Source organism: Anomalospiza imberbis, chromosome 4, assembly GCF_031753505.1.
Source record: "Anomalospiza imberbis isolate Cuckoo-Finch-1a 21T00152 chromosome 4, ASM3175350v1, whole genome shotgun sequence".
Classification (NCBI taxonomy): Eukaryota; Metazoa; Chordata; class Aves; order Passeriformes; family Viduidae; genus Anomalospiza; species Anomalospiza imberbis.
This window is the reverse complement of record NC_089684.1, coordinates 11504729-11529947: the sequence shown is the minus strand read 5'-3', so window position 1 is coordinate 11529947 and position 25219 is coordinate 11504729. Positions and strand designations below refer to the sequence as shown.

The 25219-nt window shown below is 38.2% G+C and overlaps 1 protein-coding gene and 1 long non-coding RNA gene across 7 annotated transcripts in view; one reads left to right on the top strand and one right to left on the bottom strand.

The window, feature by feature from the left end:
• Window positions 1-16970, top strand: part of PALLD (palladin, cytoskeletal associated protein) — a 191037-nt gene extending 174067 nt beyond the window's left edge. For all 6 annotated transcript variants that reach the window (XM_068187075.1, XM_068187074.1, XM_068187073.1 and 3 more), the window contains 7 exons: window positions 1813-1962; window positions 5726-5820; window positions 10829-10954; window positions 11931-12145; window positions 12849-13014; window positions 13760-13893; window positions 14882-16970. In XM_068187075.1, coding sequence (XP_068043176.1) covers window positions 1813-1962; window positions 5726-5820; window positions 10829-10954; window positions 11931-12145; window positions 12849-13014; window positions 13760-13893; window positions 14882-15054 — 1059 coding nt within the window. In that variant the 3' untranslated portion in view covers window positions 15055-16970. The remainder of the gene's footprint in view (window positions 1-1812; window positions 1963-5725; window positions 5821-10828; window positions 10955-11930; window positions 12146-12848; window positions 13015-13759; window positions 13894-14881) is intronic.
• On the bottom strand, window positions 9802-12072 carry LOC137472228 (uncharacterized). The gene is made up of 2 exons (XR_010998078.1): window positions 11931-12072; window positions 9802-10954 (listed from the first exon to the last, which is right to left on the bottom strand). It is a non-coding gene; the product is annotated as an uncharacterized lncRNA (long non-coding RNA).
• Window positions 16971-25219: the final 8249 nt, after the last annotated feature.

Genomic DNA, 25219 nt, shown 5'->3' with positions numbered 1-25219 from the left:
TGTTTTAACACCCATTAGCATGTGTATATAAGTGATCAAATATCTCTTACATCTCCAGTAAGTGCTCTGTCAGCAGACAAGAAGATGACTAAATCTTTTGTTCAGGCCACAGAGTCTCTGCAAGGCTGCTGACAGACAAAATGGGAAACAAGTATAACCAGCTATTGAGGAAATGAAATCATTTCAATTTACGCATAATGCTTGTTAATATAAAAATCATACACAATAATAAAATTTTAAGGAAAATTTCCACTGATTTTCACCAAAAAAACCTCCATTGTTTTTTTGTGAAATTCAAAAGTATACCCTTAACTTTGCCCCGAATGAGTGAATTTCAAATTTGAAGTGCTGGCACATATGAAGAACCCAGCAGATTAAGCTGTATCAGGAATGGAATTGCACATTGTTCTGTCACTTCATTTTTTACTAGAGAGCCAGCACCCTTTCCTCACTCTTAAGACCTAAATTCCCACTTCAATAATGAGGGGGAGCAAAATGTGTTTTCCTCAGGCTAAATAGTCTCAGCAGGACCAGGACAAATACAGTTGTACTTTGAATGAGTTGGCCTCCTAAAAACAGTGTAGGTTTCTGCACAAGTAACCATGGTGTAGGTTTCTGCACAAGCATCTCAAATGCTGAACACAATTGATGTTGTGTGTAGTACACATTTCAAAAACAACAAGTAAATAATATTCTACTTAAATATGGGTTTGGGCAGCTGAGTACAGCCTTCCTAGTATAACATTTTTCAGATATTCCTTTGTGTGTTCATGCATACACAATACTTTCGATTCCAGCAGATATCAGTTTGGGATTTTACTTTATTATTATAATATTAAAAAAAAAAAAACCTGAAAGCTAGGTCAATTTTTTTTTCCCTTCAAGTCTGAGGCACTAAAAGTACTTTTTTTTTGGTGTGTAATTCATGGATTACTGTAAGATATTATCCTTCATACATCATTTTTTTTGGCTCACTGAAAGTATATCTTGGGTCAGCCAGAGAATAAAATTATGTATCAAAAGTACTGGAAAAGCCCTCTGTTTGATAGCCAGTGTAACTGCTCTGTGCAGCTTGGAACTGTGCTGCTGTTGGCATGCAGTTATTAATGGATGTCGATGTGCTGCTTTGCTATGAAGTATTTCCTATTACTTTGCAAAGCTGTCCACTTGCGTAGCTGGCCTGTCACACCGGGGTGACATTGTTAGGTTCAGTCATGTCATTACACTGAGCTGGCCCCTCCACACACTGAGCTGCACACTGCCAGCGGGAGCAGCTCTGTCCCCTCTGGCATTTTGGTCCAGTCCAGTCAGCGTAATGGATGAGACAAAACGGATGTTTTAACAGTGAGATCATTGCTTCTATCTTATTCATCACTGAATTAATTAAGCCTATCATTATCTTGGTTTTTTAATTTATGTTTTTATTTTCTGAAAAGAGAGAAAAAGCATTCTCAAGGTTTTTCTGCAACTTCTTCAGATTTAAGCAAAATAAATGTAAAATTAGTAATCTCTGAAATCAACAATCTCTTCTTTGTAATGACGTTTAGTTTCAGTTCTTGAAATGCTCAGCCCTTATGCACCTGTTTGTTTTTTTGGAAATCGTTCAGGCTGTTGTTTCTCTTTGGACCACTGATAATCTTGTAACTGTTAGTGAAAGTGACTCATAGAATGAAGAGTTGATCAAAGTCGTTTCCTTTTACTACTTACCAGAGAGTTTTTTCAGCAGTTAATTTCGATAGTGCTATTAAATGAGAAATTATGGCAATGAGCACCCACCTCTTACCAGCTGTGCTTTGTTTTTTTTCCCTGCAGATTTATTGGTTTAAAGATGGGAAGCAAATTTCTAAACGAAGTGATCACTACCGAATTCAAAGAGAACCTGATGGAACTTGCTCACTGCATACTGCAGCCTCCACCCTGGATGATGATGGGAATTACACTATTATGGCTGCTAACCCACAGGTAAATGAAGGTTTGGCTCTAGAGTAAACATCCTTCTGGACATAAATCTTCCGAAAACTATCTCATCTCACATATGCATGATTTAATTAAATGATGAAGTCACTGTAAAGTATGTAAATTAGATTTGTTTTCATCTTGCATCAGTAGGGTGGGACCTTTCTATCTCCAAGAGATTAGCAACTCGACAGTAATTTTTTTTGTATGGTTTGAGGTTTCAGGGGGAGTGGTATAATTTTCTAATTACTCTTACAGTAGTTGTTTCAGCTGATATCTCAGTATTCTAACTAAGCACAGATAGCACACATATATAAAGGGAGAAAAAGATCCAGTTTACCAGAAGTAACCCAGTCCAGAGATGTAACTTTCTCTTGTTCACCCTACTCACTGACTGAGGCCAATTTTTTTTAAATGAGTGGGAGTATATCACACCTCAACATGCTTACATTAGGCAGATTGCAAGTTTCTAAGGCAAAAAAAAAAAAATCTAGCACTCTTATGTAGCAGTCCTGTGTTGATCTTAAACAGTGCTTTTCTGAAATACAAGAGTGTTACTGGTTTAGCAATGCCATTTTTTCTTTGCAGATTTAATACAAGAGTTGAGGTACACAGCAGAAACCCACTAGTTCATTAGACATAGCCAAACTTACAGGTCACTCATCCTATGGAAGCAGCTTTTTCAATCCACTTTTCCTACACCACAGCAAATTGAGGGGAAAGAGTTGCATGTGTGAAACCAAAGCAGTAACATAACTTTTGGGATGTAATGAATTATTTTCTTCTGTAGTGCCAAATATCTTGCCAAGACTAGGCCTGCAAGCAGAATCACACTGTAGAATAACAAACTGTATCACTGAGACAGAGTTTAATCTAAGCAGGAGTGTTGTGCTCTGTTATGCACGTTGCTAGGTTACTCAGCACGACGCTGCCATTTTTGTCTCACTCTTCAGCTTGTCAGTCCTGCTCATACTGCAGAGGGCTTGTGGATATAAAGGGTTGTACACACAGGCAACATACAGAGAGCAGCTTTTGGGTAGATCCTATGAACTGCAGTGCTTAAATACAGGTGGTTTAATTGTTATTTCTACATGTATAAGTAAAAGAAATATTAATAATATAGCGTAAAGCCGTGGAATTGTTCAAACTGGGAGCTTTTACACATAGATGACATTGTTACAACACCTGGTACCATTTAAACAGTGAAATTTCACAACAGGTTTAAAAATATATGCATGCTCAAGGTAAGAAATGTTCCTGTTCATCTTCCTTTAAGTGCTCAGTGCATGCACAGAGTTTCACTGTGTAGTGTTACTGTGTGATCCAAAGTCTTAGAGAACTTGGTGAACAAATTGCCTTTGTGTTTGGGCACTGTACTGTCCCTGAATATTTACAGCCTACTTTGGAGCATTTGTTGTTCTGGATAATGCTCATTCAACAACAGTGACCCAGGTTACCAGTTCTGGTCATTGATGGCACTATTTTGTTAGTGGGTTTTTGGATGTACTAAAATGAGCTGGATTAGTGTGGTTCCCTGCTTGGAGCTTGAAAAAGCAACTTTGTTAAATGATAAAATACTTGTACTTATGCCTTTTTCCCCTCTTTGGAGCAGAACCAGAAGCATCCTCCTTTTTACAGTGTAATTCCCAAGCAAACATACTTATTTCTTCCACTATTTGCTTGCTTTTACTATGCATTTAACAGTACAATGGAGGCAAAGAAGGGCTGTGAGTTAATGTACTAGCCTTTCACACTCAAAGATCTGGATTCCAATTCTTTTAAGTCATCCTGAGTGGAAATAATTTTGGCAAAGTCTTCTCAATTCTAATGGAAAGTTATCCACGTCTCAAAGCTCTCACAAACTTAAGCAAATTTGGCAACCTTTCTTAAGAATAAGTATGTAAATATAAGGGAGCTCACATCAGAACTCTGATGGACTGGTAGATATTTGCTAGGCTGTTGCTGTGTTTGGTCATTGCTATTGGAATCACCAAACTCTAAAGCAAAAGACGTGTTCTCAGCTGATAGAAATTGGTTTTATTAAACCAAAGGATTCAGTTCATTAAAGCTCTGCCAGTCCATGCCACCTCATGACCTGGGCTAACGTAATAGGATTTATGTGTGTAAAATGCCTTGTTGATAGACCCTGGAGATCATCCATGGTAGTTAACAGGGCAGGCCCCATTGCCCACCGCATAAAGTGCAGTGAGATAGAACTAAAGTTCTGACACACCACTGGGGTTTGCTGTAAAATTTGCCATAGAAGTTAATCCAGAACAAATGGACCCTGGGCCTAGACAAACACAAAACTTTGCCTGGTTTAGGCCTTTAGTTAGAGATTATATCCCTTAACTGAGCTCTTTCTATGCACTGTATGGGCTCACATTGAGTTCTTTTTCACCTTCTTTCTTCTTATCCCATTTCCTCTGCTTCTTTGCATTACACACCCACAGTCCTCAGGCTGGAGTTCCCTTAGTTTCAAGAACATCATCTCATTAATTACTTCCCACTCATTGCTTCCATCCTCTTCATCCTGTGACTTTTCCGAAATCTTTGGCTTCCTGCTTAATCTTCCCTATCCAAATTCCTCATTGCCCTTTGTTTCCCTTTGTGACACCATCATGTACTGAGATATGCAGAAATGATCCCAAATTATGTGTATTCATCACCTGCCAGAAAAATATCAATATGTAGTGGTGCCCAAAATAGAAATTCATTTGTTCCAGATGTCTTCAATGGTCTTGTAACATAATGGGGATAATAAAGCTTTTACATAAGGAATTGCTGTGGGTCTTGCACAATGGCTTATTTTAATGCAGGGATTTTACTTGTGGACTAAATGGGTCATGGGAATAGAAGTGGGACACAGACTTCATTTCTAAGTGAACACAAAAGTTGTTGCTATTTGAAGGCTGCTTGTGAGCCTGGTGAAATTGTTTTTGGATGGGCTTTGGACAGTTCTTAAAGAACTGCTATTTGCAGCCCTTCAAGTACTGTGACAAAAATATTTGTCACTTTTATGCTGGCAGACCTGAGTGTGGAGCTCACAGCTTAGAGCTGAAATATGGATGTTGCTTCACTGCTACCAGCCCAGTTATTTTTTAGGACCACCAGATGCTTTTACCCCTTACAGGGCAGTCCCATCCCAAATCTGTTAGGACTAGTACTTGTGGTGGAGAACCTGTCTTCTAAAACACAAAGTAAAAGAAAAAAGGGGCCAAATACACCAGAGCCATGTTTTATTTCTCATTCATTGAAAATAACCTGAATTATCACCAATGTCCATCAGCACAGCTGTGCCTTTCAGTGCAATTCCTCAAACAAGATTCACTCTGCAGAGAGGACCTGTTAAGTACCTGTCACATTCTTTTTGCTTTCACAATAATGAGGGTTTTTTTGAGTTTTGGGCCCACCAGATCAAGTAGATCAATCTACTTTGGAGGCAGCAACTCTGTTGTTAACTGCCAGCACTCACCATGGGCCATCTTCAGGACCTTGAACTTCTCATTCTGCCCACTTGCCACACACAGAGGAAACCTCCTGCCCACATCAATAACAGTCAATAAGAACTTGGAACTTGATTGCCAGTGGTATGAACAGTCTTTAAAAAAAAAAATGAACGTATTATAGTCACAGTCATTCCAGTCTGTTCTGTGTTAGACTGGAAGCTGATAAAATGGGTAGGAAAAAAAAAGAACAGATCAGGTTGAACATTTATTATTACATATTTTAAGTCTTTTAATATTCCTTCTCTCTATCATCCTAACAGGGCAGAGTAAGTTGCACGGGCAGGCTGATGGTTCAAGCTGTAAATCAAAGAGGCCGCAGTCCTTGGTCACCTTCAGGTCAGCCTCACATAAGAAGGTATTTGATTTTTTTTTTTTTCTTTTAATAATATGGATTTTGCAAAATAACTATGGTAAGGTAAAGAATGTGAGGTAAGCAGATAAGTTAGGTAGAAGTGAGGTAAGCATGGCATTCAGGAAGAAATGTGACCTCTGCTGTATGAAAATTGCTGCAGAACTTGCACACTCAGAAGTATAAGCAACCTCTGAAATGACAAGACCTTTAAATATCTTTAAATTTCCCTGTCTCCTCCTTCTTTCTCTGTGGTATTCACTAGTCACTCTGTATCTCAAATTACACTATCAGCTGTTGGGAAGGCTCTTGTCACTTAGGCTTTTAAAAAATATTTCATGTGATTAGGATTCTGCCAGGAACCTCCATCTTCTGCAGCTTCTAGTAAGTGTTCATTTAATAACTGCATGCCAAAGAGGTTTATCAGATTTACATTAGAAGTATTTTAGAATTTCAGTATTTAATATTTCAGTTCAGGTTCTTATAAGGAATTACGAGTCAGAAATAAAGTATTAAACTTATCTTTGGTGAGTCTACAATTATTCCCATATGAAGCTATGGGTTATGTTTTTGGACCATAGAAGGGAATTTTCCCTTCAAATATTTTTTTTCTTTGCCCAAAGCATTTATGAGGCTGTTTAGCTCTGCTTAGATAGCTTAAGATGATGCAAAAAAAGTTGATTTTGGTTACCAGAACTGTTTTAAGGCAGTGTGAGGGCTCTGGTTTCTGGATTCTGCTGTAATAAGGCATGTGTTTTGCTTAATGCTTCCAACAGCCATAGAATATGCATAGTATATTGCCCAACTAATACACAGAGTACATGCAATTACACAGTCAGTGTACAACCAGGAAAGGATTTCTGTAACGGTTAGTACTGGTACTAGTATATAATGTAGAAGTGCTGCATGTAAAACAGGCTCTCTTCCCCCCTTTGGTAGCTATGAAGTATTAGGAAGTGAGGCTGGTTGGTTAAAAAATTTTGTCAGTCTTACTCCTGCATGGAACAAACTGCAACCCTGAAAGCATTTCCCAGCATTTCTCTGAGATGGCCACCAACTCCATCTGCAGTGTGCCACCTGGTGTTAAGCCCAAAGCTCAGAGTGCCTCTGGAGGGGAATATCCTGCCAGGCTGCACTGTGAGAACAGCACAAAAAAGGCTGGGACCACTTGGTGTAGCCTCTCCAGTCACTAATGTACTTAGCACCTTCAGGTAATGGGTAAAAATGGAAAGGCCAAGTTAACCTCTGAAGGGAAAAGCTGCCATGAAGAATCAGGTTTCAGCGGAATAAGTCAGTGCACACGGGGTGACAAAGGAGAAAGATTTTTAAAAGCAAAGATGATGGGAAGGTAGGTAGGGGTGAAAGCATCAAGCAGCTGCCACTCCTGCAGCTTCCTGAAGGACAAAATGTGTGTGTCTCTCTTTTTGTGAGGGACAGAACCCTCAGGTAATAATGGAAGAGGCTCTTTTTAGTCTCTCCAAATGCATTCAAAGTCCAAGGCTACTTCTGGCTGGTATTTTATTTCCTAATGGAGACAGGCACTCAAACAGCCACTATTGCTTTGGATTGGGTGTCCAGTGAGTAATGAATTAGAAATAAGATTTCTGTACAGAAGTTTAATTAAAATTAGGGCAATTATTGGGGATTCTTATTTTCTGTAAAATAACCATGTGACGGGCTCATCCCATTATCATTGCTCTGGAAAAGCAGTTTCTGTAAGCATTCAGCGCAGAATCTGTTTAGTGACAGTTGTCACTACGCCCACCAGAGTGTTCACCCAAGACCGATGAAATGGGAGCACATAAAACCTTCCTAAGACAGACTCCTGCCATTGGCTTTTCTAATGTCATATCCCACATTACTGTCCCCCGTATACTGTGATATTTGTCATGTATATTGCCATTGACTTTTGATAAGTAATATTCCTATGGCACTACAATATTATTTCTATCAGATTTTCTGCTTGAGAGTAACAAAACCATTTGTTTGCTTCTTTTATTACAAGTGTAATTATTAGCTTAATGAACTTTATGACTTGTTACACTGTTGACAGGCTTTATCCTGAAATATATTTAATCTCTTACAGAATGTGTTCTGGCAGAACTCTGGGGTTTTATTTCACTCTTAATGTATTTTTCTGAAATTTGCTTAGCTGACAAACATCAGTTTCTTAGTACCACTTGATTTGGGAGGCCACCTTTGAATTTTCTGATGTGTACAAAGCTTGGACTCAATCCCTTAGATGACAAGGTGCTCAACAAACATTGTGTCACCTAAGCATGGCAGCCAGAGTCCAAAATAAATAATAAAATACATGAGATTTAAAGAAGATTTAAAAACTAAACATTCCTATCACCCTGCTCTCAATTAGGGGATTAATTTGAACTTAATCTCCTTTATTCCGAATTAGTGATCATTACCATATGGTCAATGATAAAGTCTTTTTCATCTTCTTACTCACTGAAATTCCCAGTGCATTGTACTGTACCAACCCGTGGAGTCTCTGGACACATTTAGTACATGATGTCAGCTCTGCTGAAACTAATCTCTGCAATGTGATGGCCGCATTGCAACTCCGAAGAGCCCACAATGAACCCAGGTTATTCCAGTCTTTTGCAATTTGTCATTCTTAAACATCTGAAGCTACTTGGCTGTACTCATTTCATTATTTGTGTAAAACCATAAAATGTTTTAGAATTGAAATGACCCTAGTTTCACCTCTCAAGGCAAAGGCTTTAAAAAAGAGTCTGTGATTTTTATAAAGAGGTAGAAAAGCAACATCTGTGTTCACAAATTCTTAACTTCTTTGCTTTCCATTTTATTTAACATAAATTCTGCCCACACACACCTCCCAGTTTTGACCAGTGCTACCTTTTCCTGCAGCTGCAGCAGTGAGATGCTGGCTTTCACACTTCTGTGGTGCCAGTTCACCTGTTTGGCTCATCTTTGCAAAATGGTACAAAGCATCAGTTACTTGTCCTTTGTTGGCATCTTACCAACAGGATGCTTATCAATAATGCGGAGGCAGATTTTGCTAAAGTTACTTGCACTGTGCAGCACTCACTTGACTAGATACCTTAATTTCTAGCTGGTCTTGAAGAACTCATTACCAAACAATATCAGTACACTTTTTCCTTATTGCTCTCCATCTTCCATCCCATCTATCTGCACGAGGCATCTATGTCTCTAAAACTTACCAGGAGCTTACCAATTAAAGCCTAGAGTTGCTTATGAGCTACAATTCTGGACCTACTGAAGTAGCTTTAGACATGTTCAAGTGGCAAAAACTATGAGGTACTCCAGACATGGATTTAGGCACCTGAAGAGTTATGTGAGCTCTTAGTGTGTGCAGGGATGTCAGTCTGTGTTCCCATTTCAGTATCCAGTCCTACATTATTAAGCAGTATTGACTGGATATCCACACAAGCCCCCCACCAGCCCCTCCATTTGCCTTTAGTTATAGCTGTCGGATAACTGTGATGATCATTAAAAAGTCAACGTTGAGCTATTAATAAGAGAATACCTTAGCACAGGTGATGCCTGGCCAATCCAAACACAGCAATAGCAGAGAAAAGGGCAACAACAGAGCAAGGCAAAATAAATTCAAGCAAATCTAATTAACTGCAGCCTCAGCGGAGCAGAGCGTGCAGCTGGAGTGTTTATCTTCCAGGCAGTAGAATAGCATCTTGTTTTCCAAGTGTAACCATTAAGGGTTTCAGGCTCTTTTTTATTGTGAATTATGTTAACTTGGAGAAATGACCTTGGGCAGTAGAAAATGCATATGGGCACCTGTACTGCAGCATGGACACTGCAAACAGCAGCCAAAATAGAAACACTGGCAAAAGTTAACAGGATGTGGGATTCAAAGAAGAGAATTTCGCTGTAATGTGTCATTGATAAAAGAGGTCTTTGGAGGACATTTGAGTAGCTCCTCTTCTTTACACAGGATGTCACTGTAGGCAGCAGCTGACTCCAGAATGGAGCCCACTGGAGCTGATCAGGGAAGGACAAAAATGGACATAAAATTTTGTTTCAAGATTCTTTGATTACTAAATCACACAAATGGAATAATCGAATTTCAACAGAAACAAAAATCTAGTTAAATGAGAAATCACTTAAGAAAAGATTTGATGGATTAAATTAAAAGGGAAGAATAGCCAATGCTGAAAATGGATTAAATGATATCATGGAAGCTTAAGGTGATTGATACTCTGTATGGGGACAGGAGTTATTTTTCTTTTCTTTTTATTATTTATCAAACTGTTTATGGTACCTTTATATTAAAAAAAAACCAAAAAACTAGCAACCAAAGTTATTTGCCCTACTTCTCACAATTGAAATTCTCATTGCTTCAATTCTACAGTTTGGTGGCGTTGAAAATATTCAGGAGTATCTCATACAAAAAAAAACTGTTAAATGAGGAATAAATATATTCACAACAATTCAATACACAGAATTTTCTGTACAGTCTTCACTACTGCAGAACAAGAGAAGATAAGTCTGATATGAAAGGTCTTGTCAATTCAGATGAGTTAGCTTTTAACTGCTGTTATTTGCTGAAAGGAAACCATGATTAATGAACAGTCCATGTACTTTCTGATGTAATCAGCAGCAGTGAGGGGATTAAATACACAGGACACTAGAAATGGGGAACTGAAGCTACATGCCAAGGCTTGCCAACTTGTTTTATTTGTATTTCAATGATTTAAAGACTAAACAAAAATGCTATCATTCATAAAATTATTTAATATTACAAGCTATTATTCTGTAGCAATATTGCTTTATAGGTCATAGTTTGTCACAAGGTGGGAATTAAATGAAAGTAATTAAATAACTGCAGTGTCATAATTAACACAGTCTGTGCCAAATACTACTAGTGCATGTGTGTAAATGTGGGGTGATTATGGTACAGGTTAGAGAAATGGTTTAAAATTCAAACCAGTCTTATACGTGATTATGGTTCTGATTTAGCAGAGAAAAAAAATAATTTACCTTTATTTCATGTTATTTTAAGACCACGATCTCGATCAAGGGACAGTGGTGATGAAAATGAACCAATTCAGGAACGATTCTTCCGGCCTCATTTTCTGCAGGCTCCTGGAGACCTGACTGTTCAAGAAGGAAAACTATGTAGGATGGACTGCAAGGCAAGTGTCATGCAAAGGGTAGCAGCAGCCTTTTGATAATATCAGCTGACTCAAAAACCACATTGGTTTCTTTTCAAAGCAATTTTGCCTATTGGCAGTTTCGGCGCCTGTTAGCAGGGTAATTAATCTCATTGCTTATGAGTGAGTAAGTGGACAATAAAAGTTTCCCTCCCCTCCAATGAAAGTGCTTCAGGCAAATCTTAGAGCTCACAGTAAACTGATTTATAGAATTCAGCTAAACTGGGGTGTGGAGGAAAGCAGCACACACTATAAAGACAATGTGTTTCTACATTTTAAGTCTTTTTACTACACGAGTTTTGAACCCCCGTTAAAAGTTTCAAACAGTATAAACCTGATTTATGCCTCTGCTGAGCAGAAATAATTCAGGCTTGGGTGACTTCTGTTTACTTTATGCTGACCTATTTGGGAGAAGCTGTTTGCTCTGAAGGAGTCCCCACAGCAAGTGGCATAGCTTTCAGGAGTGCAAGACTAGTCCACACAGACCAAGCATTAACTAGTGCAGATGGTGCTGTCACTAGGGCATACCTCAGTGGAATGCAACTTCAGAGGTCAGCAGTTAGTCAGCTAACATCTTTTTGTCTGCAAGTCTTCCAAAAATAAGTTAATCTAGAAAGGAGTATCTTCTCATTCCACCTGAAGAGCAAACAATAAAAAAGACAAAAGGTGTCACCCTGCCTATTGTTTTGCAATGTATTATTATTTAGCTTCTAGCCTATCTACACACTGATCTTTTTTCAGTCGCACCCATACGACATTATGGAATTTAGGGAGTTGGCCAGAAAGTTAAGTAAATGACTACAACTTGATTCAATGTGTGAATCAGGACAGAATTAGATCTTTAAATCTTTTGGTACACTTGCAGTAGCAAACCAAACTTCCCTGAAGAAACACGTCAGGACTCCTCTAGTGTTTCATCTGGCTAAAACAATTTCCCACTGTTCTTTTTACACTCAAGGTTAGTGGATTACCAACTCCAGACTTAAGCTGGCAACTTAATGGCAGACCAATTCGCCCTGACAGCTCTCACAAAATGTTGGTGCGTGAGAACGGGGTGCACTCCTTGATCATAGAACCAGTCACATCCAGAGATGCTGGAATCTACACGTGCATTGCCAGCAATCGAGCTGGTGAAAATTCATTCAGCCTGGAGCTCACTGTTGCAGGTAACATCTTCATGCTAAGCTTTCAGACTGAGCGCTGCCAGGATAGCATGAAAAAAGGAAACGTGAATGATGTCAAATGACACATTGAGGGTTGGAGGGTAAAAAAAGGAAACCTGGCAGTAACAGAAGTATGATATATTTATAGGTGAGCTATTCATGTTATGTTGTGGCATAAGTTGTCTGGCATTTAAATGTCTGTGCATACAGTTAAGAAAAGGGGGCTGCTGGCCTTGAGGCCACAAACCAGACTATTTCCCTGGATGCCTTTTTTGTAATAGCAATCTGTGCAGGTCGATTGGGCAGCCAGTGGGAATGCCTTGTGTGTTTCACAGCACATCAGACTAATGCCAATGCAGACTTCTGGTAGAGCAGTTCCTTCTTCAGTTAAAAGTCCATGCTTTTGTGGAATGTGGGGGAGCACTTTTTACCAAGCATAGTGCAGCCAGTTCATCTAGTTGTCATGCTCTACATTTCAATTATTTTAGGAAAGAATCAGCTTTTTAGCACTCACTTTTCCCCCTATTAAAATAATGATGGGACTGTTTTCTTCAGAGGAACCAGGGCTGAACTTCATGATTAATGAAGACAATACTTAGGTTTCCTGCCACTTAGGTCTTTCAGAATTGTTTTTGGCATACTGCTGAAAGAAAGGCTATGTTTTCATAGACAAATGTCAACATAACTGCAATCTTTATTTTCACAGCTAAGGAAGTACAAAAAGCACCTGTGTTTATAGAGAAGCTACAAAACACAGGTGTGACTGAGGGATTCCCAGTGCGACTGGAGTGTCGAATCTCAGGGGAGCCATCTCCTCAGATATTTTGGAAGAAAGAGAATGAGTCACTCACATACAACACTGACCGCGTGAGGTTAGACTGACTTAGAATTACCTCCCCAGTGCAACTTCAATGATGGTTTATCCCGTAAAACCTAAAATAAAAACCTTAAAGGTCACATGAACACTTTGTGTAAAGGGCATCTCATAAATATTAAGTAGTGATTGTAATAATTTATATTTACTCAAACTTGCAGCCAGCCTAGTGGCTGAACCAGAAATAAAATGTTACTTGTTTTCCATCATTAGACTTACACAACTACCTTTGCACTGTAAGTAAGAGGAGAACGAGTTTTAATCTTCTTGAATCAAGACTACAGATATTTGCTAGTGAAAATCAAGGTTCCAAAGGAACACTCTGTGCTTTTCAGCAGAAACTGATTAATTCTGCTGTACAGTTAAGCAACTAAGATTCAGTATTTTATATTTTAAGATCTTCCTTGAGTTTCTTTATCCTTTCCACAAAAAGTCTGGGTAAGATCTGGTGTTCCTGCTACTCCAGATGTCTTAATCCATAATCATGAAAGAAAAGTTACTTCATGTGTTTTTCCTTCTTAGTTTTCAATACAGGATATTAAACTGACAAATTGTCACGCATACTCAAGGCTCTATTTTCTACTTGCTAAGTTCAGAGGAAGTTCCATTTTAATTAAAATTTTAATGAAAGTTAGACTATAATCAATCTGTAACTAAGATTGGGTCAGTTTATAATGCCATTTTAAAATAGTTTACACTGGTTTGTGAATTAAATAGTAATTTTCTACTTTTCTTTTGATTAGCATGCACCAGGATAACTACGGCTACATTTGCCTGCTTATTCAGGGAGCTACAAAGGAGGATGCTGGCTGGTACACTGTTTCAGCTAAGAATGAGGCTGGGATTGTGTCTTGCACTGCCAGGTTGGATGTTTATAGTAAGTGGCTTCATTTTTCATGATCATATTAAGCCCCCCAAATGCAACAGTTCTATAAGTTTTGGGTTGTTCACAGAATGGTTTACATTGGTCTCTCTTTCTTTTGTTTATAGTTTCTCCTCAATAGTAAACATCCACTTCAAGACAACAAATGCTCTATCAAAGTATATTTCACCATCTTTCAGACACCTAAAGCAAAACAAGCTTGCATGCTTTCTGGTTTTGCTTTTTACTTTAAATATAGCTAATTAACAACAGATAACAGCATGATCATATGATTTTTGTGGATCATTATTACTATTGTTTTGCTGGCACTTCCCTAACCTTTTGTATTCTTTTGTACATTAGTCTGTAATATACCTGTGACAGCTACCAAAAGTGTAGTAGATGTTTTTATGGCTTTCTGCTTAATTACTCAGTTTGTTCCAAAGCAGCCCCATACATAGTGAAAGTTTTCTTAAAGAAGTATCTCTTACCAGTCTTCTCAAAGCAAGAATTAACTTGGGAGGGAGAAGGAGAGAGGCTGATAAAGGATGGTTTATGGGGTGGTGCTGGAAGAGGGAATTGTGAATAAGAGATTTGGCTCATCATTCTTCAGTATACAAGGGATGGCAATGGCAAACAGATAATTTCCTTTTATATGCAACAACTAACGCTAGAACAGGCCTGTTACTATAATAGGAGTGCACAGAAACAACCTCCTTGCTGTCACCCTTCTTAGTGGCACAAGGAAATGTAGAAAACAATGCCAAAAAGTAACACAGACTGTTGTATTTACTTACCACATTGGAAGGTGAAACTAGATGCTGAGGGAAAAAACCCCAAAAAACAACAATGCAAAGAAATGAAACAAATTTACCTTTGATATAATGGTTTCCTGCTTCTCAGAAATTACTATCTCCTTCACAAAGGGTTGACTGAGCATCTGGCACACTTAGGTGCACCGCTCAGGAAGGCTAACACTTTTTCTTTCCTTTTTAATCTATAGCTCAATGGCAACAACCCCCTCAGCAGACCAAGCCAAAGAAGGTGCGGCCCTCAGCCAGCCGATACGCTGCTCTCTGTGACCAAGGACTAGACATCAAAGCAGCCTTCCAGCCGGAAGCAAACCCAGTCCACCTGACAATGCAGCCTGGCCTGGTAGAGAGCGATGATCTGTAGATTCAACTGCCGCTTCCATCATTTTCTTTCAAAGCAGAAACACTGAAAGCCATTGCCTTGACCAATGATACTCCTATGTCACTTTATGCAAGGGCAGACACCTTCATGTACAAAAGATAAACAACAAACACAGTAACCATATATTCCTTATTCATTATACCAAATTAGAAGAATAGATAGATTATTAATAGAAATGTACACATTGCACAACAAATCACATTCACCAGTTCCTTAACCTATGTTGCTTCATAACCCTTTTCAAAGAGGCCAAAACACATCAGAGAGAAAGATTTTTCACTAAATATGTTTTTAAGCAGTAAGTAGATGCTACACAGTCTTAATGGTGCAAGATGCCTTCTTCAAGGGTTATCAACAGTTCTAAAATGGCTACACACATTCTGACAGCTGTGATGAACAAGTGCAATACTATAAGAATGAAACAGGAAGGGACAAAGCAAAGAAATGTAAGCAAATGTTGTATCTCTGCAAACTGCTTTCTATTCAATAATGAAAAAAAATCTTTCTTTCAATGCTGTTGGTATGGACATTAAGACCCTAATTTTCAATTAATTTGTGTTTTTCCTTTTTGCCATCTTGGAGGAGGCTTATTTACAAACATATAGCAATGGCAGTCTAAGCAGCAGTAGTTTTACTTCTGCAGGACAACAAAGAAGAGTTGACACATAGTAACAATCTACTCCAGATTACACATTGGTAACTGGATGGGAAAAAATGCTGATAGTATAAACCACTGCAGTGAGTTACTGCAAGGGGTGGGAGGGGGACTGGGCAAGAGGTTGAAACTCTCTGGATTTCTGGACAGCAGTGTGTAACTTTGTAATACTCCCATTCAAGATTCTGAAATTCTAAGGTGAGCTGAAAACTAGGGAGTGTATGTATAGAATGTCTGACTGTTTAAAGCTTGTGTAATATGTATGAGGATTTTAGAAATGTATAGTATGTGAAAAATGGATTGAAACTACAATATGGATTTAAGTGACAAGTCTACACCACAGGTGATAGGATTGCAAATCTGAGGAAGTAGAAAATGAAGATAGGCAAATGCTTTTTGTTTTTTCTTCTTAACATAACATGTCTCTGGTAGATTTTATTATTTCCTTCTCCTGACTGCAGGCAAATGTCAACTCTTTTGAGGGGTAGAGTCTGTGCACCATAGGTGAAAAGCCTGAAGGCTACTTACAGAATGCAAGGCAAATCCATTTGGAAGTGGAGCCCCACTTAAGTCACACCCGACTAGGTAGTTTTAAATTGGAACCAAATGAATTTCAGCTGAATGGGAGGGAGAGAGAATGGATGGAAAAATTACTAGGCCTGACACGGAAAATGAGTGTTTGATGGTACGAGCTACGATATTTTGCTAGGAAAGGAAAACACTGTATTCCTTATATGAAGCACATTATATGGTATCTTTCATTATTTATAATAAAAGTGTTGAAATCTTTTATCTCAGTTCATTTATTCAGAAGTCTTGTACTTAGGGGTTTGTTTGTTGTTTTTTTTTTAATTTTGTAATTGTGTACACCATATATTGCATTACTGCTATACATGTATTGCTTTGTAAGTACACAAAGTTTGTTTTGTTTTTTAGTGACTAATAAACTTTAGCACACAAGGTAGTACTATTTTGGTGCAGGATATGACTAGTAACGGGGATGGTTAATCTAGATTAACATCAGTCTGTCAGGTGGGAATAATCTGATTTTATTCTAGAAGTATGTCATATCTTTTGCCAAATTTTCCTCAACTGTGACATGCTAATTTACATTTTTGTTTAGCTCCACTAGCATTATTTTGCCACTTTTTATTTGTATTTATAAAAATGTATTATCGTTACTTTGGACTGTTGTGCTGATATAATGTGGGTTTAGCATCAATAAATATTACACAAATAGAAAGTTTTCCTTCTGGTAAAGATTAATAACTGTTTCAGTACAAGCATTCAAATGTAAGATATGGAAATTTTAAATATTATGGATACAGATTAAATGAGGCCTATATGCAGCATCTAAAAACTACTAGAATTTATCAGAATGGTCTGCTTGTGACCTGGAGTCTTGTTTGAACAGAACAGAGAAACGTTACTCATAAATTCTGAGAAACTTTTGCCAAATAGAAGAACTGGAAGATACTTTTTTTTTTAATAGACTAAAAAGTATGCAGGTCTGTTTTGTATTTGTAATAATTGCAGTATGTCATCACTTATAACTGATTCTAAGCAAAAGACATGGTCTGAGCACTGGTAAGTTCATTTAAGAGCCTAATAACAAGACAATATCAAAATTTAAAAAAAAAAAAGAGATTTACTTACAAAATCCTGACTATTAACGAGTTTCTCCTTTTTTCAATGTGAAGATACCAGGAAAGATGCAACATTATCAATTTTTTCTTTTGGGTTTACGTTTCAAGCAGTGATCACTACAAACTTATGTCAAGGCTTATGTCACAACAAAGGCTTATGTCAGCAATTAAGTGAGCAGTGACATTAATGGCGATACTGCAGCTGAAGTCACTGGAGTTGCGTCTGTTCACACTCACACTACGTTTGGCTTTGGCTTGGGGACTAAAAAACTGAGACTTCCTGAAGATGAGGTCATCATCACTTTTTGCCTCTGTATATATGTACAGACACACTTAAGTAGTAAATCACATCTCTAAGCAGCAACATTGTTTTTATGAAAACATTCATCTGTGCTGTTACTTAGTTACCGGCACTGTTTGGGCTTACAAAGTCAGAGATAGAAGCCTGGCATAAGCAAGTTAACTTCTCAAGCCAAAAAGCAAAAATTCTTGGAAGCATCAAAGTAACTTTCAGAAGTTTAATCTCATTCCACATAGTCCAAAGATAGACAGTATGACCTGACAGTGTACTTCTGTCATTTTTTAAGAGTAAAAAAAATGAGCCTTGACTTTTTGCAAGACTTCCAGTTTAGGTATGGGAAGACTTAAAATTATTTAGGAAGCTGATCAGTCCAAGCACATTCATAGCAATCAGAGACCCAATGCAACAACCATCAGGATGACAACAGAAACCTCTGTCAAGAATACCAACAGTGAGGTGCAAAATTCCACATGCACGAAGGTTGTTCCAGCTGGTGGTGTTACCTTAGCACACAGTGCCTTTATCCTACAGCTTTAAGGCAACAGCAACCATTACTAAACAAGCACAATTTGCTTCCATCACAGTTAACTGGCAGTTGGGGATCAAAACCAGTCCAGCTTGAACACCCAGCTTATAAATCATTGTTTCTTTCTGTATCACCACTTTCAAGGTCTATTTTAATTTACTTAGGATGTATCTTAAGAAACACCTTGATCCTCCACAACTGGACCACTACATCCTCACCTCTTCAAGCAGCCCAAAACAGATTTCATATATAAGTACTTCATGAGGTCACATTATCCAACATGCCATGATGCTGAGGGGATGAACTGCATGCTCGGACTGCATGACCCAGCTGCCAAACCCACACCGTGCACTATAGGTAAATTCATGCACAGACTAGAAATGCCTGCTTGGATTATGCATGTTGGCTAATTCACTCCCTCACCATTCAAATGTACATGCAAGGGGTAGAATTTACTGACATTTATCTCATTCTCCTGAACTAAAAGAAACAGCCTTCCCTCTGCACAGATTTTATGTTTGAACAGAAATATGAGCACATGAAACACATCAGGCAGATGGAAACACAGTTCCTGCCCCAAGGAATTTACAATGTATTCCAGACAGTACACAATATTCTTTGACTTGTCTTAAAGCTTGCAACTCTAAACTCAAAATTAAGCCATTTTGCATTCTTTAACAGAAGTGATTAAAACATAAAATTATCTTATACTGCACTGCATCTCTACTAAAACTGTGTTTGGAACACAATCTCAGTCCCATCTAGAGTAAAAAAGCCAGACTACAAGCAGCAGTACCTGTACAGCAATGATTTCAGCAGCCATACAGATGGAGATGAACTCCAGTTCAACACCACCTAGAAGGAGAAATTTTGTGCTTTATAAAACAACTGCAGTGTAACAGGTAACCCTGGGGTCTGTCCAAGTCTTCTAACTGCTATCACTTTCTAGTTCTGTAGTAGCATAAATGGTCCAGAAACAGCTGCAGAACAAGAAAGCAGAAAAAAAATAACAGTACATGGCCATTGCACAGAATGATTACAACACTTACAGAAGGAGCTCTACAAATCTCATCACACCAATTGGATTATGGTAGGACTTTTCTCCTGTGTGTTTAACAACACAGTCTCAGGGAAACATATTGACAAGCTTTTTTGGACAACTCTAGGCCCAGACATCACAGAGTATTTGTACAGAACTGAGGCTACAAAACCCAGACTGCCAAACAGGACCTTTCTGAGCTACTGCAAAAGGTGCTGTAAAGAAGATAATACTGTCTATAGAACAGGAACCGCAACTCTAATCTATTGCAAATTAAGGATCTCTCCCATGTTGGTGTCCTGAAAATTATGGTGAACTGTAAAATTACAGCTGCTCTCTGTTCTATATATGCATTCCAACAACAGAGCTACAAGAGCCTGCAAAGAACGGATGCAGTTCCAGTCTGCTGCTGGCAGGGACATATCACCATCAAAAATCATACATGTGCACTAAATATAGCAAAACAAAACACAAGAAATTACTATATTCCTTCTTTTCTCTGAAGTTGCAGGAAGTTTGCAGTAGAAATTTACCAACTATCTGAAAAACTAGGATAAAAGGTCATATTGAGAGGATCAGAATTAAAACACTGCAACTGAGAGCTTTTAACAGGTCATCGGCATCCACGTGTTGACCATACAGCCTCCAGCACAGAGCTGGAACATGCAGTTTAGTGCATTCAACATTAGAAATACAGAGCTGAGAGATCTGCAAGTCAGAATTAAAACATCAAACTGCTTCACTAACAGCTTTAGCAATACCATATAATCACTTTGCAGTTATTCTTAAACAAACTGTTCAAAATTTCAAACCCATCAGCATGCTAGACATGCAAGGGCACCTCAGTACCATCAGCCAGCAGCCTGGGAAATGTTGAGGAACATCCACACAACTCCATTTGTTCAGTGACATCTGCCCCCCACGCTCCCACTGACACTGCCCTAATGTGTGTATAATGATACCAAGGAAGCTATGGTGGCTTTTACTTGGGTGTTGTCTCACTGCACTTGATACAGACATATCCAAACTGGCAGTTTTGTTATATACCATGAACTAAACGTATCCCAGACCTTAACAGATATGAGCTGTTAATATAAAAAATAAAATCATAAAAATACCAGACCTGTTGTGATTATAGTCATGCTGATCCAAAGATGTCTGGCAAGGTACAGGTAGCATTTTTTTAACAGATGTATCTACAGCAAAAAGAAGCCTTTAGCATATGATCTGAAATTGAACACAATGTGTGTGTGAAAATCAAATATAACTTGGGACTTAGCAGAGTTCTTACTTCTTCAGGCACTAAGCACACCCAATGACTCCCCTCCACAACTACACTTGACCTGTCTTTTCAAACACTGATTAACTGAATCAAGTGGGTGCACCTGCCTTGAAGAGTTCATTTTTCATTTGCTTTACTTAAATGAACTACATTGTTCTTCCAAAAAAATAAGTCATATAATTGCAACAGGCAATATATATTTCAGGTTCATGTAATACAACCTCACACTGTGCAACACATGAAAGAAGGAAAATTTGTCTTACAGCAATAAATAATCATTACAATGTATCTTTTAACTGTAGGTACTAATATAACAAAGATTTTGCAGGCTGGGATTAAGATATCCACTTCCTATCCATATTTCACTGATTTCAGTATGAAATCCTTTCCATCTTTAAAAGCCTTACAACTCCCAGCAGCTCAGGATATATGGAACAGGATTTTACAAAACCAGTAAGAGGGATGCCAGACAGCTTTGCATCTACACAGGCAACTCCACTTCCCTAAAACAATACAGGTTTACTCACCTAGTCATTACCAATACAAAAATGCCTTAGGATAGACTGCCCTCAGGAGGCCACAGTGAAATCTCTTCATGGGCTACAACCCTCACTCACTCAGCATGCAGCAACTCAGCCAACATTGTATACTTCTGTTACCACAGTCTGCAAAAGCTGTTCCCCACCAGAGCTCCTCCTTACAGCTGTAATGTTTTTTAAAAATCCCAAACCAAAACCACCTCATGAACATTTTATGTGTCCTGCTACAAAATTTACTGACAATAATCACAGAATCACAGATGGCTTGGGTTGGAAGGAACCTTAAAGATGATCTAGTTCCAAACCCCCTGCCATCATGGGCAGGGACACCTCTTACTAGACCAGGTTGCTCAGAGCCCATCCAGCCCATCAATTGCAACAGATGCCTCAAGAGTAAGAAAAGACTATTTGTGTTAGACAGTGACTCACTACAGCAAATTCTATGTTACAAACGTATTTCTTAAGAGATAAGCAGAAGTAAGGCTCCAATGTCCTACCTAGGACAAAAGATGAACAAGAGTAATCTATCATCTTCCCAAACATTAGAAAAATGCAGAGAAGACATACAAAACAATTAACTTTCTAGGTCTACAATGTGCTTCAACTAAACCCCAGAACATGCAAATCACACTACCTATGAACTTTGAACTGAATCAAACTCAAAGCCAACAGAAGAACAATTCTAGGTTTCCTAACTTGCAGGTCATAGAAATGAGTAAGTACTGCAGTATGCAAACTTCTTTTAGCAAGGATATCCACTCTGAAGCAGGAACTCAACTGAGTAAAAACTCAAAGCAATCATTATGGGTGAGTCAGAAAGAGTGTTGCTGTGTAAGAGGACTGCATGCTGAATTAAATGACAGTTGCAAAAGCAGCCACCCTCAAAACCTGCCTTGATGGTCTCTTTAGAAATTCTGTGGTGGTAGTGAAAGGCCATGTACAAACCAGTGAGATGGGGTGGGGCAGGAGAAAAGATGTGGAATAAAACACAGAGTAAGTTAAAGACCAGACTTGCACTGCAGCCTTCTTTAAATGCTCCCAAAACTAGGTGGATGAGGCAAAGTTTCAATGCATGCCTGAAAAAACAGTTGTAGGAAGAGGATTGCAGATTCTTTAGAAACTGCAGAATCATGGAGTACTGGGAATTCATAAAATACTCTATTCTTAAAGAGAAACAAAAAGGCAAAAAGATGCTGGTATTTAAGAGATTTTAGGAGAGTTTTAAGCAACATAGAGGGTAAAGAAACATCAGATGGATGAACATCTCACTTCCATTAGGAATAGAATCACAGAAACTATATCTAATATGATAGTGCACTGAAGTTTTCAAAATTCAATTGAGTAATCATCGTAAGTCAGTCAAGTGCAGTCTGACTCACAAGTACCCATATTCAAAAAACCCTAAACATTTATATACAGCTTGCATAAATGCCCGCAGCACAAGATGTAAAGCCCAAATGTCTGCTTTTAATCAAAGACAGTGACAAAACAGACATATGAGAAATATGATGTAAGATAAATAGTAAGACATTAATACAAAATATATAGAAGAGTCATAGAAATAGATATCAACATATAAAATCATCCAATCAAACACATATTGAATTTCCAAACCTAGCAAGGTAAACTCTATTATTAGATGATATTGGTACTCACACCATTAAGATGGATATATATAGCCATAGCTATGACATCTGAGATGTCTAAGGCCAGCAATGTAACTGTGATAAAAGACAGCAGTCATGAGTAAGTTGGATAAATGTCACACTGAAGAGGCCAAGATCACTTTTTTAATATATTCTTTTTCATGCAAATGATCAGGGCCATCTCAACTCTGGCTGTGGTCACCCCAACTGTACACGGCCTGAGCCAAAATGCTATTTTCAAATAGTGATTTTTCTTAATGGTAACTTTTACTTCTGCATTTATTTCCCCTTTATTTCTATTGACCAAGTTTATTAATAAAGACAGAAGTCCACCACCACAGACTTCCATAAAAAAGAAGCAACATATAATAAGAAAATATTAAAATGAAGCCAAAAAGACAAGTCAAAATTGAGATGCAGCCCAATGACAACACTAAGATTGAATTCAGTACAATGATTTTAAATACACACATCAAATTAAACTTATTTTTGTGGAGAGGGGGAAGCTCCTAGCATTTAAACATCAACCTTTGTAAAACCAGCAGTCTAGCTTTAGGAATCAAATGGAATCAGTCACTGAATGTAACATTTACAGCCAGACAGAGTGTAGAGGAATAATATGCAAAAGTGCATTGGCACTTCAGGAACAGGAACTATGCCTGAAGAAGGCAAGCAGATGATCAAAGTAAAAAGCAAAGTGCTCAGGGAAGGAAAATCCAGCGAGGAAAAAAGTCCCCAGACTCTGAACAAATCCCTATGATCAGTTTTTGGTACCATGCAGGAACTCGAGGAGAACTTCTACAGGCACCTTGTTGAAGGTTTTACTCCTTCCTTTACACTGGGAGAGCTTATAGAGGAAGGAGTGACAAAGGGGAAAGATGGGGGCTTTCACTCCCCAATTCTAAAAGAAACCAAGTAACTGCAGTGTGAAACTTCTGAGTGAAACCTGCCTCAAGTGACCGGAAGCTGGCAAACATGACAGCAAGTTCTTGTGATTTTAGTGGGTGGAAGGACCACTTGTTTTTTAAGTCTAGATTCCAGAGGGATCCAGGGAACTAAAGCCTAAATATATTTTTCTGTACATAGCAAAGTGCCACAAATTGTTCTAAAGCCAAAAAAACAACAGGATAAACATACAGAGTTGCTTTTGCAAAGAAAAGTCATGTTTGATAAACATTTTAGTGTTCTTCTAAAGAAGAACTTAAAAGAGATGAGAGTATGGAGATATAATAATGGTGCATACTTGAAATTCTAAAAGGCATCTGACACATTCCCTTGCCAAAAACTATTAAAGATGCTGTGCTGCCAAAAGAAGTTGTCATATCAGTACATTGTTTAAAGACAGAAGACAAAGGGTATGAATCAGCAGATGTTCTCCCCTAAGGATGTGCAGTGCAATGAAACACCACAGTTCCTCTGTTGGGGCAGGTAAAGTACAACCTATTTCTAAGGGTCCTGAGACAGCAGCTTCTGCATGCCATGGTGTATTCCAGTTAGTCAAAGTAACAAAGGGATTAAGGAATTTTAAAAATTGCAGAACCATTTCACTGAGGAAATAGGTGTTAAAACCAGCAAAGCAAACTCATTGTAGATATTTGAGAACAATTCATGCTGAAAAAAATACAAAAATTCAGATTTTTGTACATATATATGTAAATTAACTCCAAGTTGACCATTAATTATTCAGGACTGAATTATTGTTCTGAAAATATAAGTGTAAAGACTAGGAAAAAGCAAAACACCTAGGCATCATTTTTGGAAACAATATAAAACAAAACATAAAACAATTTTATTTTTTTGAATAGATCCACAGTGAATTCTACAACAAGTTCTACCTGGTGCTCCTTCCTTGAGAAACTGGAAGAGTAAAGCAAAGTTCAACAAAGACAAAGACACAAAAGAGCTCTCCAGCAACAAGCAATTAAAAGAAATATGACTCTTCAGTACGAAACAAAAACAACTAAAGCAGGCAGGATAAGATAGAGGACTACAAATACAAAAGCAGAACAGAGATAGCACCAGAGGGCAGTTTTTAATGCCTGCAGGCCTCAACCAGAGTTACCCATTGGTGGGTTCAAATATGCCAGTCACAAACTGCTGGAGGTACCGCAGTCTTCTAAGGAGACACACACCTGATCTGTTACCTACTCTGCACATTCCCTACTTCCCCTGTCCGAGACATCACAACAGGCCAGATCGAACCAAGATTATGTTAACCACTTTTCTGTTCTAATTTACCAGTTCGAAGAAAAGGGAGCAAAAGCTTTTTAGAAGTACGATTTAAAGTTACCAACACTTCAGTCTGGCCCTATGGCAACAGCAATAATAAAAACATAGTATGTACTGGAACTTTTTAAAGAAATTACTCTGTGGCATGCTGAGATTCTTCTGACAGCATTATTTCAGGTTTTAATTGCAAATGTAAACTAAAAATTCCATTGCTAATAACTTATTTAACAGCTCCCTGACCCAAAAAAACCAAATCAAACCAAACCAAACCAACAAAAAACAAA